Source organism: Durio zibethinus, chromosome 22 (assembly GCF_047325235.1).
Source record: "Durio zibethinus cultivar Kanyao isolate XHJ-2024 chromosome 22, ASM4732523v1, whole genome shotgun sequence".
Lineage (NCBI taxonomy): Eukaryota > Viridiplantae > Streptophyta > Magnoliopsida > Malvales > Malvaceae > Durio > Durio zibethinus.
The window spans coordinates 12,398,077-12,424,148 of record NC_143183.1 but is presented as its reverse complement, the minus strand read 5'-3'; the positions used below and the strand labels follow the sequence as shown (position 1 = coordinate 12,424,148).

The following is a 26,072-nucleotide window of genomic DNA, read 5'->3' as shown; positions in this document are numbered from 1 at the left end:
AACCAGACCGGATAACTTAAAAAAAGTCATCTTAGGATAAAATGGATCAATGGGTCGACCGATTATGAGTTCAGTCATCCCAGTGGGACACCTGAGACTCCAAAGTTCCTTAACTCTGAAAATTTTGGATCCGAATGAGTGAGATTTATGAGATAAAAAAAAAATTCATACATTCCAAGATCAAAAAATCATAGACGCACAACTGAAATTTTGTCAAACAAATGCAAATCGACAGTACCTGTTTCTATGTAAGATCTATTAGTCCTTCTAAACAGAATTACGTTGCCATCCCATGCCACCTAACGCTCTAACATCACATTTTCACCTTGCAAAGAGAAACAGAATTTTTTTTCTTCAATGATGGCAAAAGGCTCATGCGGCCATCAGACTTTCATATTCATGCCACCGGAATAATATCACAAAGTCACCTGCATTAATGCTTACCAGCTATCTTTTTTTTTTTTTAATAATAATTACATCTTTTTTTCCCAAGGAATACGTGATCACAACAGAATACCCAATGTGTAAAATTGTTCTACAGCTTTATTCCCATAGGTTGAATCCGTGCCCACTCATTGCTCTTAAAATTGGGGCTGCTTGAATCAATATCAACTATCTAGCCAAAAGAAACTTGTTTTCTTTTCATAATCTAACACTGCCAAAATCATAGAGCCACTTTTGATCCTTACCCTAGAACTATGGCAAAAATTCAATCTAAACTACCTCCCATTTTTGTTTGTGGCGAAGTCTGATTCATTTCTGTTCATGGAATTCCTATGTTTCGTAGTAGGTGTATTATTAGAGGCTTCATCCTCAATCAAACCTGTGCTTCATATGTTGATGAGTCGAACGAACGTATGATTCATATAATGCTTGAGGATCACTGCGTAGAGTAGCTCATTCCATGCATCAGGCACTCCTGGTAGACACCAGTGACTGCAGTCCTGCAGATGAATTGGAGCAGGACTTTCCTTGGGACCCAAATAGTAAAGAGATGAATGGCCATCTTTCCTTTGTGCCGTCATACGAGTAACATTTAGTATGTCAAATTTTATACCCTCTGATGCATTCGAGTAAGCTGATGACATATCACTGACTATTTTGAATTGTTCCCAAGTTTCAGATGGCACTAGCGATGTACCCATCTCTGGCAGTGTCTCCAAGTGGCAGCTTCCCCCATTTGTCCAATCTCCTCCTCTGAGAAGTTGTAGAAAGTTTAGCCACTCCCATAAAATCCACAATTGCCTATAAAATCTACTCAAAAAAGTCAAACACAATTTTTTATTCTTCCTTGGCAAGTCTTGAGGAGTAATTCAAGTTTATTTAGATACAAAACAAGTGGCATTAATGCAGGCATTTTGAACTACATATGAATGTGCATATTAGAAGAGAGACCAAATAACAGTCTCATAGTTTGATCAAGAAACTAAAAACTGTGTCGTAAACTTTAGGATCAACTTTTACCTTAAATATTTAATGGTTTAAACAAGGCCTTGAATGCATAAGGAATGCAGCATAAGAATTAATCCACTGATTTTGACAGGAAAACTTACATTTCTAGATTTAGTTTGAAAAACACAGCAAATTTTTCAGTGACATCCAAGCTTGTTTAAAAAAGGTAGAACCTAAAATTTCTCACTGGACTTTCTCCCAGGTCTCTCTACCTATGCCAACTCTTTCCAGGAGACCAAAATACTAAAAAAGGTGTCCAGAGAATGTAATATAGATGTGCAGAGGTCTAAACGAGCACTATGCCATGGATGTTAGCAGTAAAACAGCTATAAAATTAAAACAAACCTGAAATGTACAGGTGCAAATGTGCGGAAGAAGACCTTGGTCTTGCTTGAATTCACCTCATTATGTACCTTTTATATGCTTGTTCTACTCTCATTTCCATGTTGACTTTTTTCCCTTCTTGAAAGTAACATCCCCTGATCGACAAATGGAAATTTAAGAACAGATAATGATAGTACTTCCACCTAGTTTAAGCATTTATGATTACTGCGAGGACTGACTCCCAATTTCTATTGACAGTTGGCCTTCTCTTTCATATCTTCCTCCCTTGCATGTGTAAGAAACAAAATCCAAAAGGTCCCATCCAGAATTCATTCATGGGATTTATATGCCATCCAAATCATAAATGAGAAAATGTAGTGTTCATTGTCATTAAATGGTGAAATATAATTTAACAAACCATGCATGCAAGCAAAGTCCAATGCCACAAATTACCTTCTCTGTTTAGTCACACTTAAAATATGGATGGAACCTTCTTAGATATCAAATTGGCAGCTAAATTCTTTACCCAACGGCAATTTACAGTTTGAAATCATGATTGCAAGTGCAGAAGCAATGTTGTTCATATCATCGAGTTATTCATCATATCATTGAAGTGAAAAAAATAATAATAATAATAAAAGATACAGAAAGAAGCTTGTTTCAAAAGCAAGTTTGTTGAGCTGTCACAGGACCACATCCTATCATTCAATTAACAACCACAAATTTCCAATTATGAATATGAACCATAAGGGCCCTCCATCATCCTAATCTACAAAAACTGCAGCTAGTCGTCATTGATACGCTAGGCATCCTCCATATCAGAAGCTGATCAAGATTCTGATATTCCTTCCTGGACGCCATTCAGTCATTCAATTGCTGTTTTCTTGGGACACCAAAACATGCTTGAAAAAACTCATTTTTCATAAGCAACTGATCTTCATTATGTTTGCGTTGGAAGATTTTTTTTCTTTTTTTCTTTTTACCAAAGATATAATATTACTACAATATAAACCAAATACTAACCCGCACATGCTTTGATTTAATGAAATTTTTAGTATCCAAAGCTAACCCAGTTAAGCTCATCAACTTGGCATTAAAATCAACAATATAGACACAATGATAAGGAATCTTAAGAACAAAAGAAATAGTTTACCCTCTAATGGTCTTCTCATAATTCCACCAATGCCCGGTATTGAAGACCAATAAATCTGCGTCTTTCCACCTAAAAGAATTCCATTCCATTTGATCCAGTTTAAGTGTTGTCTTGATCTTTTCCGAAGACCCAGCGGGAGGCCTGCTCTGCAGGACAAGAAAAGGAGCTCTATAATACTCCACGGTGCAATTATAACCCTTGAACTTGAATACCAAGAAACCTTTATGCTTCGTAATTGGGCTGCCATTCACTTCATATATAGAATCTTTATTGGGAACTGCAGAAGCAAGCATGCAGAGGAGTGATTCCCATTGATTTCTTCCAATTGAATCACCAACAAAAACCAATCGCTTGTTTCGCAACTTCTCTAACATCAATTTTCCATCAAATCTGTTTTATCCATGAAAGTAAAACAAATAAATAAACCTTCATGAACAAATAACAAACACAATCAAGTATTCTCAAATCCTTATATTTTCCATTGGCAATTGCCAAATAGTGCTACAATGATGAGAAGAATCAAAGATAAGTCAACAACCACAAATAAAAGAAGGGTCACAAGCCTTCTAGGATATAAAAGTCAGAAATAAAACTTAAAATTTAAGAGAATGCCATCAAAGAGCAGCAGTAGAATATGAATAGTATTTGAATAATTAACCAGTTACTAGTAATAACTCAAGAAATACAGTATTAAAGTAATCTTTAGTATATCGGTAAATGGTAATTAGCCGATTTCAATTACTACAAAGAGAAAGCTAATTTTGCCTTCATTGTTTAAAAAAGCTTCAAATCCTTATGTGTTCACGGTTGAGGCTTACCCACGGCAGAACATGGCCACAAAATTATGAGAAAGGAACAGATACAGAAATGAACAATGATGAAGTTGACTGGAAAGAAAAGACAAAATTTTAATAAAATCACGGGAAACCATAGTCAAATTCGCGCTAAGTCCAACCACTTGTGAACCAACTTGCTTTGAAAATCTATCAGGAAAAGAAGTGAAATTAATTAGGAACCAAAATACATAAAAAGAAAAAGAACATTGAACAGCTGTCATTTTCATTTGTACAGATAATTTTTAAAGCTTTATGATTAAGCCTAAGAGCGTATACGGAAAAAAACCAAAGAAAAATGGCTAGTTGTCAATGAAACTCAAACACCACAAGTAGACTGCACTAAACCAACAAAATTAATAAAAATAATACATTTCAAAACCACTCAATCTTCATAGCTTCTGTCGCTATTGCTTCCAAAACTTCAAAACTTCAAAACTTTCCGTAAATCAGGCTCTAATAATAATCAAAATTTTCTTCATCTGTCTTTTGTTTCCCGTTAATTCCTCAGCAACCAAAAAGTGTAAGAGAATGAAAAAAATAAAATAAAATAAAATAATCAAGAAAAATAAAAACCTGGGAAGGTTACAATGCTTAGGCTGCCATCTCCATTTGGTGTAGAACAAATCTGGCCTTCCATTTTCAGTACACCTAAATCCTTCATCAAGAAAGCTGCAATCTCTGGATTCATAAAGAGGATAAGTTTCATCCCACACCCAATCACCACCAAACACATCACACCTTTTACCTTCCTGGCTCAAGAAATCAACTTTTTTAATCTCACTTGAAGAAGACCCATCTAGTTTAAGCCACATAAATCCATGTGACTGACTAGGAACTCTATACCCTTTAGACACAACTCTATAATCCAAGTAAAAGAAACAACAAATCACAAAAACAGCAACAAAGAAGAAGCCAAGAACCCCCAAACATGGCTCAAAGAGTCTCAAACGCCTGAACCTTTTAAAAACTTCAAATTTTGGCATGGTTTCATGGCCAATGGTGTTGAACCATGCTTTTGTTTTTGGCTTTTTTGCTTGATAGGTCATTTTTGTTAAGTTATGACTATGAATGATAGGCAACAAAGAGAGAATATATATATATATATATATATATATATAAGGGTGTCAAGGAAGCAAGGCAATATTCACCTGGGAGTGATATACTTTCTTCTCTTTTTCAGTTTTCGTTAGAGAGAGGAAAAGAAAAAAGTTGAATAACTGAAATAAGAATTTGCAAGTAAGCTACCGGTAAAATGGATTCATTTCACAATTCAATAATCAGAAATAAAATAAAAAATCATAGAAACTTCAAAATTCAATAAAGAAGAAGTAGGGAGAGAGATAGAGGATACAAGTATTTTCTTCGTAAGTTTTCATGTTTTTTGTGCTTAAAATTGGTGTGCTATTTCTGAAATTGTTAGCAAATAAGACAACTTAAGCCACAATCGCTAGCAAGCAACTCAGATATACACGTATGAGCTTTGAAACAAAGAGCTTAAGAAGAAGATGCAAGTAAAAGAAAATAAAATCTTACAAGATGAATAACAAATAAATCGTTATTGCTGAATCTGTAATACAAGCTTAGCAAACTTTTGTACAAGCTTAAAGCTCTAATACCATTTACAAAGGGATGCGGAAAAGATCTATGTATAAAGGTTTTTACAAACTAAACTTAAGAATTTACAAGTAGAGGATGGTGGATTAAAGAGAGAAAGATAAGAGAGAAGAAAAAGAGTATAATGCCAAAAGAATGCCTAAAACTAATTACAGCGAAGGTTTAAATAGAAAAATTTTAAATAGTGACTATGTACAGTTTTCGCTACAATGTACAGTAGAATTTTTATCTATAGTACTGCTACAGTGATTTCGATGGTAGGTCTCTATCTCTTTCTACTACAGTGATTGCTACAGTGATGTTTTTTCTATATGCTATAGTTTTTTCTGTCTACTAGTCTCAAGAGCCAAGTGAACTTGTTGTTTTGTGTCGGCAGTTGGCTTATCCTTGTTTGGAATATGCACAGTAATTATCCTTTCATAATATTGTTTATATTATAGAGTTCTTCGTCTAGTGCATTAAAAGACTAGGGCGATGAAGGAGATCTAGAATGTGATTTGTTTCACATTTACCATCCTTCTTGGTACTGGTATAGTAATTTTATGGAATGACCTAGATTTTCCATGGTAGATAATTTTTTCAGTAGCTAGATTGCTTCTGGTTCATTTTGAATGTCCAGATCTTCATGTGGTTTAATAAATCTAAGGATAAAAATTCATCTACCATCTGTCCAGCAGGCTATTTTAGGGTAATCTAATTTTGTAGCTAAATGGAGAAAGAATTTTATTTTTTCCATTAGGTCAATTCCTGTTTGGAAGTGATAACTGTTTGGGTTTGAATATTTAGTGATGATTTTGTTTAAATCTTCTGAAAAATCGATATGGTCTGTTGATGGATCAAGTATGGTAAGGGGTTGTAGAAAATATCCACCAGATATTTTATCAAATTCTCATATTTGATATGGTTGATAAAATCTTTCTCTTGGAAAGGTACCCAAAAGACTGTATATAGTAAAATGGATGTAATAAAAATATTTTGACCATTTTATACATCCGTAAAAATGATGCTTTATAAAAGTAGAGAAATATTTTAAAAGATGAAAAGAAAAGTTTTATACAGTAATTTGTCTGACTAAACAAAGTTCAATACTTTTTACATCAAAGGTTTCATGATCGAGTCAAAAGTTGATTTTTGGTATAAATTCACCAAGTGCAGTATTATACATATAAGTAGAAGTATAATAATCAAAAAAATTTTCTATCAACAGTTTTTCTGTTGACTGTAGAATAGAAGAATTAATTTACTGGAACAATTCCTTAGTTAGGAATACCGTAACTTTTTCAAAAAAAAAAGAGATTCTCTTAAGCTTGTTTAGCTTAGAAGAATTATAATTCTCTTTTTCAAGATATTCACATAAAGTCAAGAAATTGTTTATCTCGTGAATACTGTATTGATTTTCTTTCAAAGCAAAGAAATCAATATCTTGTTGTTTTAGCAGATTTGTTGATAGAAGGCTTTAGAAAGCTATTTCTTTAAAACTCTGTAATTCTTTAGCTTGGTTGACTAAGAATTCAGCTAATTTAGTCATTCCTTTTCGAAAGTTGGATTTGTTTTCTGAGAGATAAGATTTTCAAACATTGTTTAACAAACTGTAAACTTGTGGTTCAAGTTCAGGGTTATAAAAATCTTTGATCTTTGGGTTAGAGAGTTTTGTTCTTTCAAGCAGTTGTTCTGCTAAAGAAACTATTTGAGAGTAACTCATAAGTATCCATTCATTTGGATCTTGAGCGAATTGAAAGAATTCTAGCTGAATCTTCATGAAATGAGGTCTGTAAAATGGTTATTGGTAAAGATATAATCCTTGGTTAGGATTATTGTAAAAACTAAATCTTGGGTTAGGATTTGTAGAGAAAACAGGGGCTCTTGGAGAAGTAGAAGAAGATTAAGGCTTTTTACCTGTTTTTTTTTTATTGTTCTCCATTCTCCTGTATCCTGGAGAGGTTGTTTTCCTCGATCCATTGGATCGACTCAGATAGTATGTTAAGAGGTTTTTGTCTCTGTTGATGAACTCTACCTGAAAATGATATTAACAAAGAAAATTGTACCATCAAATACGCCTGGGACTATTAGAAAGCTTTTTATTTTGAAGGAAGTTTCTTACTGCTTGGTTATCTATTCGAATAACAAAGATCTTAGGGGCTAAATAGATGTGAAATCGATGTACACCATTTTTTATGGTTAATAATTCTTTTTCAAAGATAGTATAATTTATTTCATTCGATTTGAATTTACCAAAATTGTAGCCACAAATTAATTCATCTTTTTTATGAAGATTTTTTGCTTTAAGAACACATCCCTAATGTTCTTCACTGGCATCTATCTCTAAATCAATAGGTCACCTTGTTTAGGTAGATAAACCTTTGGAATATAGGTTAGCTCTGATTTGATTTGTTTGATAATATTAGAGTCGGTTAGTGTCCAAACAAAATCATTATCTTTACGTAATTTACGCAAAATATATCTTTTTTTTTAGAAAAATTTTTAAAAAATTACTTGCCATAATTAACTATACCTAACAGCTGTTGTAGCTGTTGTAGCTGTTTTACATTATCCAGTTGTTCTGGAAACATTTTGATTTCTTCATTGTTAGTGTTTCTAGAAAAAAAAAAGTGTGTGAATTTAAAACAGAATAAACAGAATGATAAAAGGATTGGTTATCACCTGTTTCAGGCTGAGATGGATTATTTCATGCAAATATAAGAATTTGAGCATTATCTGTATTACCTGTATGGCACATACTATTTGCTCGTCGGAGGGTTTCTGTACTGTTTGTATTGTGTAAACTTGAAAAAGAACTTCGATAAGGAGTACAAAAAGATTGATTAGAAGTTATACTCTCTATATCATCATCTTGTTGATGATCAAAAGTATTAGTAGGGGGTAAAACCAGATTAGGATTAAAACTGGTTGATACATGTGAATTTTTGAAATAAAGATTTTTTCCTGATAAGAAAAATTCTAAACTTGGTACTTTCTGTTTTTCAGAAGTAGTAGAGATATCTTCGAGACACCATCCTTTTGGGATAGATAAGTCTGCAATGTTAACCAATTTTGGTTTGATTTCTAAATCAAAACTATTCGGTTAAAAAATCTCAATAATATTGCAATCATCGGTTTGATAGAAGTATTTGTAGTATTTGTAAATTCATAAACTGCTAACCAGTTGATTGAAAGGTCATGCAAATTAGATTCAATATCATAATTGGTTATTTTGATAAGAAGATAAACATTTTGCAATGTTTTCGTCAAAAATAGAAATAAAATAGTTTGGTTTAACTTTAAATAAAATTACTCATGCTGCTAAATTGGATTGGATTCACCAATTACAACATTGCAGAATTTTTAAAATGGTTATCCATTAAAACAGCTATGATTGGAATTTCTTTTATAGATAAAAATAGTGGTTTAATGGTGATCAAAATCATACCTATGTGGATGTATTTGACCTTTGGATATTTAGAAAGAAAATGGTTTATTTTCTTTTTAGTAAAAAGAAAATTTTCTACTGATCCTTATTTAGAATCTTTAGCAACTGTATCACCAGATAGATTTTTTATATGGTGTTTATACCAAGGTTGGAATTTTTTAAACCAACTTGTTTTGTAAATCTTATCTAGTTTGATGAGTTGTAATTCTTTGATTTTTTTTTTCAAAAATAGAATGAGTTTTTCTCATAATATTTTTTAGTTTAAGCATACCTTCGCCTTCAGTAATTGTTGTACCTACTAAAAAGGCAACTTGAAACATTATCTTGATTAGATTCAATATTCAGCATAAAAATAAAATCAGATTCATCGTCAGAAGAACTATAATCAGTTTTTGAAAAACTTCATAATAGATTTCTTTGTCAGACAATTCATTTGCAAAAGAAATTTGAAGAAAATTTTCATTAAGTTTTTTTATCATTTTCTTAGCACTTTTCCCTTTGTTAGGGCAATTGTTTGCAAAGTGACCTTTTTTATCACAAAAAATATATTTGTATGTTTTAGAAGATTTTTTCTTCTTTTTGACAACAAATTTACCTTTTTTAGGTTTAAAAGTTGTAGTGGGTTTCCACTTTTTCCAAAGATATTTTTGTTTTTTCTTAAAATGATTTTTCATTGAGAAATATTGTTTATTACAACCAAATTCAAATTCATTTTCCAAAAATCTTTGTACATTGTTTATACGAAAGTTTGGACTTTACTTGCTTAGCAGTTTTTTGCTTGAGGTAATATTCTGTAATCTAAATTTGAACGTAGCGTATTCTACATCCAAAAGTATCATAGAGTTCGATATTGAGATTTGAAGCATGAACTATTTTGAGTTTTAACTCTAAATAAACAGGATAATTTTGTGAACATAATTTATCTTATGGTGAGGGAAGTTTGAAAAAATACTATTGTAACCAAAACTTTGAATGTTTTTCATCCAATTTTTTATATTTAAAAAGATATTTTTTAGAGAAATCATCAAGATTTTGAATATCACATAGTTTTAATTTTGATAAAATAAATTGAGCTTCTTGAGTGGGATCCAGAGATTTTGTGCTTCCACAAAACTCATTTTTCAAGATTTGGATTAAATCTTTTAGTAATTAAGGAATATTTTTTGTGGCTAACAACGTTGATTTTTACTATTCTCCAAGGGTTGTTTCTTATTTTTTGAGAAATTGTAGGACATAACCTTGCCATGTGCCATAAAAGTAGTTGAAGAATCATTTTTTGTTCCATTGCTTCTTGTAACCTGTGACAACAATAGACATAGATTATGCCCAATTGTTTATGATTTTTCTATAGTCTTTGAGTTGGACTTTGGTTAAATCCAAATAAGTACCGCTTTGAGAAACCGTTCGTTTGTTTAATGAATCGATGATAGGAGTTTCGATCTTAACCTAACTTGTTTAGTTAGATTCAGATGTTTGTTTTATCTCATCCTTGTTTAGGTGAGAATTTTTTTCTTTCAAATGAGGAAGATGTTGATCCATTATATCTAGATCTAGCAAATCTAAAAATCTTAAAGTATCATCAATATCTGGGTTAGATATTGTAGATGCTTTTCTTTTCCTACGTTCTTCTGGTTTAGGGATAGGAATTTGACTTGGTTCTGGATCTAGTTGATCATCAGAACTATCAGTGTCATCTGATATGGTTTCATCTGATGAAACTGGTTCATCTTTGACTACTGGGTTAGTAGCAAGAATCTCAAAATTATCAACTACTAAATTATCATTTGCTTCTTCACCACAGATACTAGTTATGTCATAGTTAAGCATATAATGATAATTATACTTAATAAAGAGTCCTTTATGTTCTTCATAAAGAGTCTCTATAGCTTAAAGATAATCAATCTGTTGTTACGAATCTTCAATTTTTTTTATTTTAGACTTAAAATTTTCAATAATATATTTATAAGAGTCGAAATCAAGTTTTTTTTTATTTCTCCTTTGCTAAGGAAGATGAAGGTTTTTCATCATTCATCATAACATTACCATAATAAAAGAGGTCCAAAGTCTATAGATGTATCTAAAGGAACATGTCTTTGGTCTATCTTTTTTACAAACAAATATACTTTATCTTCTATATTATCCATTTTTACATAAAGTTTATGAAAGAAAAAAGAAGTTAAATTTATTAAACCATTTACAATTCTACATATGCTAATATTACTAGATTCATATTTAGGATATATATGCAAATCATGAATATAAGACTTATCTTTATAGATATAAGTATTTTTTTCATAAGTTTTTATATTTTTGGTGCCTAAAATCGGTGTACTGTTTTGAAAACACTAGCAAACAAGGAAACTCAAGCCACAAACGCCAGCAAACAACTCAGATATGCACGTATGAGCTTTGAAACAAAGAACTTAAGAAGAAGATGCAAGTAAAAAGAGAAAAAATCTTACAAGATGAATCACAAATAGATCATTATTACTGAATCTATAATACAAGCTAGCAAACTTTTTTACAAGCCTAAAGCTCTGATACCATTTACAAAGGGATGCGAAAAAGATCTATGTATAAAGGTTTTTACAAGCTAAACTTAAGAATTTACAAGTAGAGGATGGTGGATTAAAGAGAGAAAGATAAGAGAGAAAAAAAAGTAGAATGCCAAAAAAATGCCTAAAACTAATTACAGCAAAGGTTTAAATAGAAAAATTCTAAATAGTGACTATGTACCATTTTCGCTACAGTGTACAATAGAATTTTTATCTACAGTACTGCTATAGTGACCTGCTACAATGATTTCGATGATAGGTCTTTATCTTTTTCTACTACAGTGACTGCTACAGTGATATTTTTTCTATCTGCTATAGTTTTTTCTGTCTACTAGTCTCGGGAGCCAAGTGAACTTGCTGTTTTATGTCGGTAATTGGCTTATCCTTGTTTGGAATATGCACAGTAATTATCCTTCCATAATATTGTTTATATTATAGAGTTTTTCATCAGTGCATTAAGAGACTAAGGCGATGAAGGAGATCCAGAATGTGATTTGTTTCACATTTGCCATCCTTTTTGGTACTGGTATAGTAATTTTGTGGAATGATCTAGATCTTTCATGGTAGATAATTTTTTCAGTAACTGAATTGCTTCTAGTTCATTTTAAATGTCTAGATCTTCATGTGGTTCAATAAATCTAAGGATAAAAATTCATCTGCCATTTGTCCAGCAGGCTATTTTGAGGTAATCAGGTTTTGTAGCTAAATGGAGAAAGAATTTTATTTTTTCCATTAGGTCAATTCCTGTTTGTAAGTGATAACCAAAACTTTGAATGTTTTTCATCTAATTTTTTATATTCAGAAAGGTATTTTTTTAGAGAAAATCATCAAGATTTTGAATATCACATAGTTTTAATTTTGATAAAATAAATTGAGCTTTTTAAGTGGGATCTAAAGATTCTATTCTTCCACAAACTCATTTTTCATGATTTGGGTTAAATTTTTAGTAATTGAGGAATATTTCCTGCGGCTAACAACATTGATTTTTGCTATTGTTTCTCATTTTTTGAGACATTACAAGACATCACCTTGTCATGTGCTATAAAAGTAGTTGAGGAATCCTTTTTTGTTCCATTGCTCCTTGTAACCTGTGACAACAATAGACATAGATTATGTTTAATCATCTATGGTTTTTTCATAGTCTTTGAAAGAGACTTTGGTTAAATCCAAATAAGTATCGCATTGAGAAACCGTTTGTTTGTTTAGCGAATTGATGACAGGGGTTTTGATCTTAACCTAACTTGTTTGATCAGATTCAGATGTTTATTTTATCTCATCTTTGTTTATGTGAGAATATTTTTCTTTCAAATGAGGAAGATGTTGATCCATTATATCTAGATCTAGCAAATCTGAAAATCTTAAAGTATCATCAATATCTAGGTTAGATATTGCAGAGGCTTTTCTTTTCCCAAGCTCCTCTGGTTAAGAAATAAGAATTTGACTTAGTTCTAGTTTTGGTTGATCATCAGAACTATTAGTATCATCTGATGTGGTTTCATCTGATGAAACTGGTTCATCATTGACTATTGGGTTAGTAGCAAGAATCTCAAAATTATCAACTATTAAATTATCATTTGCTTATTCACCACAGACACTGGTTGTGCTATAGTTAAGCATATAATGATAATTATACTTAATAAAGACTCCTTTATGTTCTTCATAAAGAGTCTTTATAGCTTGAAGATAATCAATTCGTTGTTACGGATATTTACTTTTTTCTTTTTCAGACTTAAAATTTTTAATAATATATTTATAAGAGTCGAAATCAAGTTTTTCTTATTTTTTCTTTGCCAAGAAAGATGAAGGATTTTCATCATTCATCATAACATTACCATAACAAAGAGGTCCAAAGTCTGTAGATGTATCTGGAGGAACATGTATTTGGTCTATCTTTTCTATAAGCAAATCTAATTTATCTTCTATATTATCTATTTTTACAAAAAGTTTATGAAAGAAAGAAGAAATTAAATCTATTAAATCATTTACAGTTCTACTTATGCTAATATTACTAGATTCATACTTAAGATCTATATGCAAATCATGATTATAAGACTTATCTTTACAAATACAAGTATTTTTTTCATAAATTTCCATGTTTCTGGTGCTTAAAATCGGTGTACTATTCTAAAAACACTAGCAAACAAGGTAACTCAAGCCACAAACACCAACAAACAACTCAGATATGCACGTATGAGCTTTGAAACAAAGAGCTTAAGAAGAAGATACAAGTAAAAGGAAAGAAAATTTTACAAGATGAATAATAAGTAGATCGTTATTGTTGAATCTGTAATACAAGCTTAGTAAATCTTTATACAAGCCTAAAGCTCTGATACCATTTACAAGGGGATGTGAAAAAGATCTATGTATAAAGGCTTTTACAAGCTAAACTTAAGAATTTACAAGTAGAGGATTATGGATTAAAGAAAGAAAGATAAGAGAGAAAAAAAATAGTAGAATGCCAAAAGAATGCCTAAAACTAATTACAGCAAAGGTTTAAATAGAAAAATCAATATCTTACTATTTTAACATATATGTTGGAGAAATCGTTCTTTGTTCCATTACTTTTTGTAACCTGTGACAATAATAGACATAGATTGTGCCCAATCATCTATGGTTTTTCCATAGTCTTGAGAAGGACTTTGGTTAAATCCAAATAAGTATCGCATTGAGAAATCGTTCGTTTGTTTAATAAATCTATGACAGGGGTTTCGATCTTAACCTGACTTAATCTTGTAAGATTTTCTTTCCTTTTACTTGCATCTTCTTCTTAAGCTCTTTGTTTTAAAGCTCATACATGCATATTTGAGTTGTTTGCTGGCGTTTGTGGCTTAGGTTACCTTGTTTGCTAGCATTTTCAGAATAACACACCGGTTTTAAGCATCAGAAACATGGAAACTTATGAGAAAAATACTTGTATCTGTAAAGATAAGTCTTATAATCATGATTTACATATAGATCCTAAGTGTGAATCTAGTAATATTAGCATAAGTAGAACTGTAAATGGTTTAATAGATTTAACTTCTTTTTTCTTTCATAAACTTTTTTTAAAAATTGATAATATAGAAGATAAAGTAAATTTGCTTGTAGAAAAGATAGACCAAAGACATGTTCCTTCATATACATTTATAGACTTTGGACTTTTTTATTATGGTAATGTTATGATGAATGATGAAAAACCTTCATCTTCCTTAGTAAAGGAGAAACAAGAAAAACTTGATTTCGACTCTTATAAATATATTATTGAAAATTTTAAGTCTAAAATGAAAAAAACTGAAGATCTGTAACAACAGATTGATTATCTTCAAGCTATAAAGACTTTTTATGAAGAACAAAAAAGATTTTTTATTAAGTATAATTATCATTATATGCTTAACTATGGCACAACCAGTGTCTGTGGTGAAGAAGCAAATGATAATTTAGTAGCAGATAATTTTGAGATTCTTACTACTAATCCAATAGTCAAGGATAAACCAGTTTCATCAGATGAAACCACATCAGATGACACTGATAGTTCTGATGATCAACCAAATCCAGAACCAAGTCAAATTCTTATCCTTCAACTAGAAGAGCGTGGGAAGAGAAAATCATTTGTAATATCTAACCTAGATATTGATGATACTTTAAGATTTTCAGATTTGCTAGATCCGGATATAATGGATCAACACCTTCCTCATTTGAAAGAAAAATATTCTCACCTAAACAAGGATGAGATAAAACAAACATCTGAATCTGGCCAAAACAAGTCAGGTTAAGATCAAAACCTTGTCATTGATTTGCTAAACAAACGAACAGTTTTTCAATATGGTTCTTATTTGAATTTAACCAAAGTTCCTCTCAAAGACTATAAAAAAATCATAGACAATTGGGCACAATCTATGTCTATTGTTGTCACAGGTTACAAGGAGCAATGGAACAAAGAACAATTTCTTAATTACTTTTGTGGCACATGGCAAGGTGATGTCCTATAATTTCTCAAAAAATGAAAAACAACAACCTTCAGAGAACAGCAAAAATCAACGTTATTAGCCGCAAGAAATATTCCTCAATTACTAAAAGATTTAGCCCAAATCTTGAAAAATGAGTTTTGTGAAAGCACAGAATCTCTGGATCCCACTCAAGAAGCTCAATTTACTTTATCAAAATTAAAACTATGTGCTATTCGAAATCTTGTTGATTTCTCTAAAAGATATCTTGTTGATTTCTCTAAAAGATATCTTTTTGAATATCAAAAATTGGATGAAAAACATTCAAAGTTTTGGTTACAATAGTATTTTCTCAAACTTCCCTCACCATGGGATGAATTATGTTTACAAAATTATCCTGTTTATTTAGAGTTAAAACTCAAAATAGTTTATGCTTCAAATCCCAGTATCGAACTCTATGATACTCTTGGATATAGAATACACTATGTTTAGACTCAAATCACAGAATATTGCCTCAAGCAAAAAGCTGCTAAGTAGGTAAGGTCCAAACTTTCGTATAAACAATGTACAAAGATTTTAGTAAATGAATTTGAATTTGGTTGCAATAAACAATCTTTCTTAAAGAAAAATCGTTTTAAGAAAAAACAAAAATATCTTTGAAAAAAGTGGAAACCCACTACAACTTTTAAACTTAAAAAAGGTAAATTTGTTGTTATAAAAAAGAAAAAATCTTCTAAAAGATGCAAATATTTTCTTTGTGGTCAAGAAAGTCACTATGCAAACAATTGCCCTAATAAAGGGAAAAGTGCTAAGAAAATGATCAAAAAACTTAATGAAAATTTTCTTCAAATTTTTTTTACAGATGAATTGTCTGACGAAGAAGTCTATTATGAAGTTTTTCAGAAATTGATTACAGTTCTTCTAACGATGAATCTGATTTTCTTTTTATGCTGAATACTAAATCTAACCAAGATAATGTTTCAGTTGCCTCTTCAGCAGGTACAACAATTACTGAAGGCGAAGGTATGCTTAAACTCAAAAATATTATGAGAAAAACTCATTCTATTTCTAAAGAAAAAATCAAATAATTACAATTCATCAAACCAGATCAGATTTACAAAACAAGTTGATTTAAAAAATTCCAACTCTGGTATAAGCGCTATATAGAAAAACTATCTGGTGATACAGTTGCTAATGATTCTAAATAAGGATCGGTAGAAATTCATCTTTTTACTAAAAAAAAAAAAACTATTTTCTTTCTAAATATCTAAAGTTCAAATACAACCCTATAGGTATGATTTTGATCACCATTAAACCACTATTTTTATCTACAAAAGATTTTCCCATCATAGCTGTTTTAATGGATAACCGTTTTAAAAATCTTGCTAATGTTGTAATTGGTGGAATCCAATCTAATTTAGCAGCATGAGTAATTTTATTTAAAGTTAAACCAAACTATTTTATTTCTATTTTTGACTAAAACATTGAAAAATGTTTGTGTCTTCATATCAAAATAACCAATTATGATATTGAATCTAATTTGCATGACCTTTCAATCAACTTATCAATAGTTTATGAATTTACAAATACTACAAATACTTTTATCAAATCGATAGATTCCAGTATTATTGAGATTTTTGAACCGAATAGTTTTGATTCAAAAATCAAACCAAAATTGGTTAACATCGCAGACTTATCTATCCTAAAAGAATGGTGTCTCGAAGATATCTCTACTATTTCTGAAAAACAAAAAGTACCAAGTTTAGAATTTTTCTCATCAGAAAAAAATCTTTACTTCAAAAATCTATATGCATCAACCAGTTTTAATCCCAATCTGGTTTTACCCCCTACTAATGCTTTTGATCATTAACAAAATGATGATATAAAAAGCATAACTAGTAATCAATCTTTTTATACTCCTTATCAAAGTTCTTTTTTTAGGTTTTCACAGTATAAACAGTATAGAAACCTTCGACAAGCAAACAGTATATGCCATACAGGTAATACAGATAATGCTCAAATTTTTATATTTGCAGGAGATAATCCACTCAGCATGGAATAGAAAAACTTCAGTGAAGACCCATTGAAGCTTTGGAAACAAAGTCCAAGATACTGTGAACTTACTCTTCATGATCCAAAAGAGATTATCAGAGTAAAACCCATGATCTATACCAAGTAGGATATAGATGAATTCGAACTTCAAATTTCAAAATTACTCGACAGAGGTCTGATATAACCAACTACCAGCCCTCTCTCTAGTCCAGCTTTTTTGGTAAGAAACCATTCTGAAATTAAAAGAGGTAAACCCCGAATGGTTATCAATTATAAGAAATTAAATCAAAATCTTATTTTTGATGGCTATTTTATTCTTCGAATAGATGTTTTGATAAATTTAGCTAAAAATGCTAAATTTTTTTCTAAATTTGATTGTAAATCTGGCTTTTGGCAAATCATGCTTACAGATTTATCCAAATCTTTAATTGCTTTTAGTGCACTAACAGGCCACTACCAATGGACTGTTATGCCTTTCGGTCTATGCAATGCCCTTCAAATCTTTCAGCGTTGGATGGATAATATTTTCAGTAAACATAAAATAATTTTATTGTGTTTATATAGATGATATTTTAGTATTTTCTAATACTTTGGATGAGCATAGGAAATACCTGAACATTATCGCTCAAGAATTTATTTTACATGGTATTATTTTGAGTCCCAAAAAGGTAGAACTTGAAAAAATTGACATAGAATTTATTGGTCTCAACTTATCTACAAATGGACTAACATTGCAGGATCACATTATCTCGAAGATCAAGAAGTTTTCAGAACAACTGGATAATGTCAAACAGCTACAATAGCTGTTAGGTATACTTAATTATGGCAGGTAATTTTTCAAAAACTTTTCTAAAAAAGAAAGCTATCTTTTTGCGTAAATTGCATAAAGATAATGATTTTGTCTGGACACCAACAGACTCTAATATTGTCAAACAAATTAAATCAGAGCTAACCTATATTCCAAAGCTTTTTCTACCTAAACAAGGTGGCCTATTGATTTTAAAGATAAATGCCAGTGAAGAACATTGGGGATGTGTCCTTAAAGTAAAAAATCTTTATAAAAAAGATTAATTGATTTTTGGCTACAATTTCAGTAAATTCAAACCGAATGAAATAAATTATATTATCTTTGAAAAAGAATTATTAGCCATAAAAAATGGTGTACAATGATTTCACATCTATTTAGCCCCTAAGATCTTTGTTATCCGAACAGATAACCAATCAGTAAGAAACTTCCTTTAAAATAAAAAGCTTTATGATAATCCCAGGCATATTAGGTGGTACAATTTTTTTATCAATATCATTTTCAGGTAGAGTTCATCAACGGAGACAAAAACCTCTTAGCAGACTATTTGAGCCGACCCAATGGATCGAGGAAAACAACTTCTCCAAGATACAAAAGAATGGAGAACAATCAAGAAGAAAACAGGTAAAAAGCCTTCATCTTCTTCTACTTCTCCAAGACCCCATGTTTTCTCTACAAATCCTAACCCAGGATTTAGTTTTTACAATAATCCTAACCAAAGATTATATCTCTACCAATAACTACTTTACAGACCTCCTTTCATGAGGATTCAATCAGAATTCTCTCAATTCACTCAAGATCAAAATGAATGGACACCCATGAGTTACTCTCAAATAGTTTCTTCAGCAAAACAACTGCTTAAAAGAACAAAACTCTCTAACCCAGAGATCAAAAATTTTTATAACCTTGACTTGAACCATAAGTCTACAGTTTGTTAAACAATGTTTGGAAATCCCATCTCTCAGAAAATAAATCTAGCTTTCGAAAAGGAATGACCAAATTAGCTGAATTCTTAGTCAACCAGGTTAAAGAATTTCAGAGTTTTAAAAAAATAAATTTTCAAAGCCTTCTATCAACAAATCTGCTAAAATAACAAGATATTGATTTCTTTGCTTTGGAAAAAAATCAGTACAATATTCAAGAGATAAATAATTTTTTGAATTTATCTGAATATCTTGAAAAAAAGAATTATAATTCCTCTAAGCTAAACAAGCTTATAAGAATCCTTCTTTTTAAAAAAGCTACGGTATTCTTAACCAAGAAATTATTTCAGTAAATTAATTCTTCTATTCTACAGTTAGCAAAAAATTGTTGATAAATTTTTTTTATTATTATTATACTTCTACTTATATGTATAATATTGCACTCGGTGAATTTATACCGAAAATTAAATTTTAACTCGATCATGAAACTTTTGATGTAAAAACCATTGAACTTGGTTTAGTCGGACAAATTACTGTACAAAACTTTTCTTTTCATCTTTTAAAAGATTTTTCTGTTTTTATAAAGCATCACTTTTACGGATGTATAAAATGTTCAAAACATTTTTATTACATCCATTTTACTATATACAATCTTTTGGGTTCCTTTCAAAGAGAAAGATTTTACCAACCATATCAAATATGAGAATTTGATAGAATATCCGATGGACATTTTCTACAATCGCTTACCGTCCTTGATCCACCAACAGAGCATATCGATTTCCCAGATGATTTAAACAAAACCATCACTAAATATTTAAACTCAAACAGTTATCATTTTCAAACAGGAATTGACCTAATGGAAAAAGAAAAATTCTTTCTCCATTTAGCTACAAAACCAGATTACCTTGAAATAGCCTGCTGGACAGATGTCAGACAAATTTTTGTCCTTAGATTTATTGAACCACATGAAGATCTGGACATTCAAAATGAACCAGAAGTAATCCAGCTACTGGAAAAATTATCTACCATGAAAGATCTAGATCATCCCACATAATTACTATACTAGTACCAAGAAGGATGGTAAATATGGAACAAATCACATTTTAGATCTCCTCTATCGTCCCAATCTCTTAATGCACTGGACGAAAAACTCTATAACATAAACAATATTATGGAAGGATAATTACTATGCATATTCCAAACAAAGATAAGCTAACTGCCGATACAAAATAATAAGTTCACTCAGCTTTAGAGACTAGCAGACAAAAAAAAAATTATAGGAGTCAACTGTAACAATCACTGTAACAGAAAAAGATAGAAACCTATCATCGAAATCACTGTAACAATACTTTAGATAAAATTTTACTATACACTATAACAGAAACTGTACATAATTACTATTCAAAATTTTTCTATTTAAACCTTTATTGTAATTAGTTTTAAGCATTCTTTTGGCATTCTATTCTTTTTCTTCTCTCTTCTCTTTCTCTCTTTAATCCACCATTTTCTACTTGTAAATTCTTAAGTTTAGCTTATAAAAATCTTTATACATAAATCTTTTCCGTATTTATTTGTAAATGAGTTCACTTTTATGTTTTTGAGGCTGAGTGGGGGTACGGGGCTTGAACTTGAACTTTAACTGCTACAGTAAGGGTAACGGATAAGCTCAAATCCCTCCCACTTCTCTTAGCATGTGGAGAACACCGTTTCTTCTGAGAACATTTTCTAATGTTTTTTCTCAACTTTTTCTATTTGGTTCGTGCACGTGCAATGAAGGAGGGAGACAGTGATGCTGATTACGATGACGTTAATAGGTTAATTACAGTAGACTCAGACACCAACGTTGCCAGGGAAAGCTGAAATTAAGATTAGTGTCGAATTGTCTTCCTAAATCTCGTCACTGGTTGTCAAAGACTTAGGGCCCTCTTGGGCGTTGGGAGCGGCTCTTAAGAAAATTAAAAGCAGTCAAATCTGTTACTTATAATAAAAGGAGACCCCGACTCCAATTGTAAGTACACGTACTCAATGTCAAAAAGAGAAAAAGAGAGGATAGATTTAGACAAACAATCAATTGGAAGAAGTTTTTAAAAGGCGTCTTTTTCTTTCTTGATTCATGTTTAGGTCGACAATGGGCATTGATGCTATTATAGTCGGTTCTTCACCACCTTTTCCTTCTTTCCTTCTCTCCTCAACTCAAACAGTTGTTTCAAATTTTAATCTCCAATCATTCAAATTTCAATCTCCAGTTAAAGTCTCCATTTGGTAATATTTCCTTCTTGGACCTTCACAACAGCAACCATGCATGCTGTTCTTTAGAATTGGTAAGCTTGATAGTTGATGTCCCTCCATTTTTGTGGTTGCATGTTTTAATTTAGAACAAAAAATACTTCTATATATATGCATGTGTTGCCCAAAAATCAAATTGCATGTTTTAATTGAGAACAAAGAATGTTTCTGGAAGTTTTTATATTCAAGTTTTCTGCGGTTGCATGTTTTAATTAAGAACGAATCTGGCAATTGCGCATTTAAAAATAGTGATGACTCTTGGAATAACTTGAATAAGGATGGTTCGAGGTTGAGCGAAGTCAATTTTGTTGGCGCAAAAATTGTCCTTAGAAGTTACAAAAATGTGCAAGGATTTGGAGCAGAAAGAGAAGATTTTGTCCGTAATGCTAAGGAAATCTAAGTTGTATACGACAGAGAAGCAGTTGCCTTTGAAGGAGATTAAAGTATCAAAGGCAAAGAAGAAGCAAGCTGAACTAGAAACAGAAAGGTGGTGGGCAGTCTCTGAGTCTAGACATGAGAGACATTCATTGGAGTCTATTTTTGCTAAACAAACCGTTTCAAAATTGGATGTTTCCTTGGGTGTCGAAGAGTTGTCAAACTCTGGTAAAATCAGATTACAGCCGACTGATATTATTTTGGAATATGACTATTCAGAGTTGAAAACAGATCCAGAAGTCTTTTCTCCTCTTCCTGATTATCATTCTCCGGAAGGGGGTAAGGGCTTGGGTAAGAACAATTTCTTTATAATTCTCTTGATCACCAAGCATTGTGTATGAATAGTATATGGGATCCAGTCGAACGCTTACTGTGTTAAGATCGTTATCATTTTTGTATTAGATTTTCTTTTCTTGTTTTGTGTTTTTATTCTTTTTCTGTCCTTGCATTTGAAGTAGTGACAGTTGATGTCAAGAGATTGGGGTTGGGTTTGAGCAGCAGCAAAAAAGTATGAAACTGTAATTGAGAAGCGACACCTTTTGAAACTGGATGCCTTTGCAGAACAAATGAGATTGAAAGATGAGAAGTTAGAGGCTTTTCGTTGGCATTTGCTGAGCATGGAACTAGAATCCAATTAGCTAAAGTTCCATGTTGAAAGACTGAACCAGGATGTGTCACAGCTTAGACAGGACAATATGAATGTTAAACTGTGTTTTATTTGTTTTGGATTAATAATTGGGGGTGGTATGTATTCGATTGTTTTGTTTTCATTGCAATTTAACAATCAAATGATGCAGGCCTCTCTCAATTCTCCATCTGATTTCCTCATTGCCCTTTCGTTGCAAGCTCAAATCCTCTTCTCTGGTTGAACAACCGCATTTGATTCACCTCCATGCCTCTTGCTTTTATGAATTCAAGGTTCTTTAATTTCTTTCATTTTTTTATTCAAAACTTTAATTACATTTTTAGTGTTTTAATATAATTAATTGTTTTTTACTGTGGTTTCTTAATTGGCAGCAGTTTTGATTTGAGATGAGGAGGTTCATATAGTGGTAATGCCAAGTAAACAAAATGTAATTTAAAACTTAATGGATAATAGGGATTAAGACTATACAATTCCTGCTTAGAGTTTGTACAATTCAACTGGATTTGTATAATTTCATAACCTATTTGTGCAATTTATACAATCCCTATGGATCTCTAGGACCTTAAACAACACAAACCTTAAACGGGTAATGAGGAAATCGTTTGTGCAATTCGTATGGTTTTTGCAATTCAACTGGATTTGTGTACAATTCCTGCTTAGCACAAATCCAGTTGATGCTTAGTGAAATTACACAAACATTAAGCATCCGGTTGAAATTACACCTTAAATCAAGCATCCCTAAGTAGTAATTGTTTCAACTGGATTTATGATGTAATTTAAGACTTAAGACTTTAAGAGGTGTCACATGGAATTTACTGAGCTGATTATCATCCTGTGATGTAGGCATTATGATAAGTACTCAATATCACACATTTCTAAAGAGCATGGGATGAATAGATGGAATCTATTTGGAATATGAATCTGTGTATGTTATCTTATTTATGAATAGTTTGCCTTGTTCAGATTGGTGAAACCAGCGTGCTTGTGATGTTATGTCTTGCGTGGGAGGAATTGAGAAGTTATTTGACTATAAAATGACAAAAATGCTTTGAAGTATATGTTTGTAATATGGCTGAAAGAGATTATGCCTTAGAGATGCGGAGACTTCTTGATCCAGAGGCATACCTGATAAGTTCAAAGCAACTACTAGATTGAGTTGTTTGTGTCAAATCTGGCAAGTGTATAACAATTTTAAATATTTTCTTTTGTAGTTGGATCTTGATGTTTTATCATTCTAAAAACGAAACTTCATAAAGTAATTATGTTATTTTGTGGAATCTAAGTTGTTGAATCTTAATTTTCGATGAGCATATTTGAAAACTGATGGTTCAAACAAAGAACCTGTTGTAGTAAGTAGTCTCCTTTTCTTGATGGTAGCCCCACCTTGCCATCTACTTTAATAAATTCAATGTCCTTTTGTTTTTTAATAATTGTTGCAAGTTTCAGGCAATCTTTGCTAAAGGTGTTCCGAGATGGCAAGTGCATCCATAGATGGCAATGGTAATTGATGACCGTTCAAAGGTCTGGTAGGATAAGGATCAACCTAGAGTTCATGTAGTTCCTTAATTTGCACCATATTATGCTCCTCAGGCAGAGGTACATGATATGCCTTTTTGGTAAGCCAACTTATTGAGATATGATTTCTTTTTTCTAATTTTTTTGGCAAATTCTCTCCCTCCTTTATTAGACAGTGAATGCAGTTCCAATCCTCTGCGTAGCAAGAAATGTTGCATGCAATTTCAAAGGTTTGTTTTTCAAGTAAGCCATTAATTTTGAATGTTCAATTCTTTATAAATGGGTATCTATCCTCATCATCCTCTTATGTTTGCATTTCTAATTTCTGATGGTACATTTTATCTAGAGAGTTTGATGAGAATGTATTACCAAAACTACATGAAGATTTCTATGAAGACGAGGTGGCAAATCTGCCTCTTACTCCTGATGTGAGCAGCTATTTGATGTCAGAGGTACCTAAATTGACAGTATATGATAATTAAATAATTGAGACAAACTTTGAATTCCCAGTTGTATTTAAAGCATTTACTTGTCACTAATTTGCAGGATTCTGGTTTTGCTCCAAATGGGAATAGTGGTGTTTCTATCAGTGAAGGAATGAATGGAATTGAAGTTGAGCAGACAACGAATCAATCGATAAGGTTTGGGTAATTACGTGGTGAATAAATATAAACTTATGTTGTGGACAAGTTTAGCGTAGGAGATGTTGGCATTCGTTGTATTATTGGATGTTGCAGAAACTGCAGGCCATGCAACACAGATCATGAACAATATTGCAACAAGAAGATTTGGTCATGCAATGATGTCTACACTGATGGCAAACCCACACAAGGTGGATTTACTGGATCCATGGTCGTTTATCAAAAGTAAGGATCATAAGTTCAAAACTATCAATCGTAATCATAAACATTATGTGTTCTGCATAAAAACATTGCTAAGATGACTTTTTTTTTTTCTCCAATTCCCAGGTTCCTTAATTGCATGATTATAGAGTATTTAGCTAATTTTCAAGCCAAACTAAGTCTCATATTAATCATGAAATATATAATCTAGAAGTTAATAATACAACAGTCCAAGAGAAATTAGTTTCAACCTGTGCCTTTCTTTTATGGAGTTTTTTTTTTTCTTGGTAAATGAACTTATTTGTTGTCATCTGTTTTATGTTTGTGGTGAAAATCCCAGATGGAATGGCACCGGAACAAGTGGCACCGCTCTTATGTACTGGGGTGACTGTTACAGCTCACTAAATGACTTTGGTTAATTGGGGAGTGGTTTAAGAGGAGGGATATTAGGATTTGGAGGAGTAGGGCACATGGTGGTGAAGATAGCAAAAGCAATGAGACATCATGTAACCGTTATAAGCTCTTCTGATAAGAAAAAAATAGAGGCCTTCGAGCATCTTAGTGCTGATGACTACTTTGTCAACTCTGACACTGAAGGGATGCAAAAGGCTGCTGATTCACTTGACTACATTGTTGACACTGTACCTATTTTTCACCCTCTTGAGCCTTACCTTTCATCGTTGAAACTCGATGGAAAGTTGATCTTGACAGGTGTTATTAACACCCCTCTTCAGTTTGTTACCTTTATGGTCATGCTTAGTGAGTCAAATTCTTTAACTTTGAGCAAATTTTATATTTTATATTTTTAGGTTTTCAATAAAGCTCGAAATCTGAATTTCTGGTTCTTGAGGTCAGTAAGTAAATGCTTCTCATTTTGACTGCTCGGTTCTTTGTTTTGGCTATAGCCTTTGAATATTTTTGAGCCTTTGGTGAACACTTTATGTTTATAGTTTAAATAAGCCCGCAGCATAGTGCAGGATACCAACTAGTTAGTTAATATAGCTACCGTGGTAAAATTAAAATTAATTATTGAAATAATGTAGTTTTATGTATACATTAATATTATTTGTAAAACTTAAAATTATAAATTTTTATTCAAACAAAACATTAATATATATTATTTATTAATTATTTATATAATAATAAATTTTATTTTATTAATTTATTGTATAATGATAAAATTTTATTTATATATTAAATTAATAAAATTATTTTGAAATTTTTAAATAAAAGATCAAAATGGAAACAAAAAAATAAAAAATAAAAATTTAGTGATAAAAATAT

At 31.4% G+C, this 26,072-nt stretch overlaps 2 protein-coding genes and 1 pseudogene across 5 annotated transcripts; 2 read left to right on the top strand and 1 right to left on the bottom strand.

Annotated features, from left to right (window-relative positions):
* Positions 1 to 523: 523 nt before the first annotated feature.
* On the bottom strand, positions 524 to 5,486 carry LOC111307318 (protein trichome birefringence-like 11; annotated as a pseudogene). Its single transcript, XR_016331875.1, has 4 exons — positions 4,339 to 5,486; positions 2,930 to 3,319; positions 1,798 to 1,931; positions 524 to 1,197 (listed from the first exon to the last, which is right to left on the bottom strand). The product of XR_016331875.1 is annotated as a protein trichome birefringence-like 11 (transcript).
* A 15,691-nt stretch (positions 5,487 to 21,177) lies between these two features.
* LOC111307317 (uncharacterized) lies at positions 21,178 to 25,699 on the top strand. 3 transcript variants are annotated; one of them, XM_089751641.1, is made up of 9 exons: positions 21,178 to 21,385; positions 21,628 to 22,076; positions 22,244 to 22,703; positions 23,878 to 24,027; positions 24,119 to 24,176; positions 24,293 to 24,398; positions 24,493 to 24,587; positions 24,684 to 24,812; positions 25,129 to 25,699. In XM_089751641.1, exons 5-9 carry the CDS (start codon positions 24,163 to 24,165, stop codon positions 25,205 to 25,207), a joined length of 423 nt encoding a protein of 140 aa, XP_089607767.1. In that variant the 5' UTR covers positions 21,178 to 21,385; positions 21,628 to 22,076; positions 22,244 to 22,703; positions 23,878 to 24,027; positions 24,119 to 24,162; the 3' UTR covers positions 25,208 to 25,699. The 3 variants fall into 3 exon arrangements, with proteins under 3 accessions (XP_089607767.1, XP_089607766.1, XP_089607765.1); XM_089751640.1 differs by having other exon boundaries at positions 22,241 to 22,703; positions 25,129 to 25,671; XM_089751639.1 differs by lacking the exon at positions 21,628 to 22,076 and having other exon boundaries at positions 22,583 to 22,703; positions 23,395 to 24,176; positions 25,129 to 25,671.
* LOC149512611 (uncharacterized) lies at positions 21,692 to 22,267 on the top strand. The gene has a single exon (XM_089751638.1). It carries the CDS (start codon positions 21,692 to 21,694, stop codon positions 22,124 to 22,126), a length of 435 nt encoding a protein of 144 aa, XP_089607764.1. The 3' UTR covers positions 22,127 to 22,267.
* Positions 25,700 to 26,072: the final 373 nt, after the last annotated feature.

Coding starts and splice junctions, on each gene's coding strand:
- LOC149512611 (XM_089751638.1), top strand. CDS start 21,692: ATGTGCAAGGATTTGGAGCAGAAAGAGAAGATTTTGTCCGTAATGCTA.
- LOC111307317 (XM_089751641.1), top strand. Junction 24,588..24,683: donor ACAACGAATCAATCGATAAG/GTTTGGGTAATT, acceptor TGGATGTTGCAG/AAACTGCAGGCCATGCAACA. Junction 24,813..25,128: donor TCCATGGTCGTTTATCAAAA/GTAAGGATCATA, acceptor TGAAAATCCCAG/ATGGAATGGCACCGGAACAA.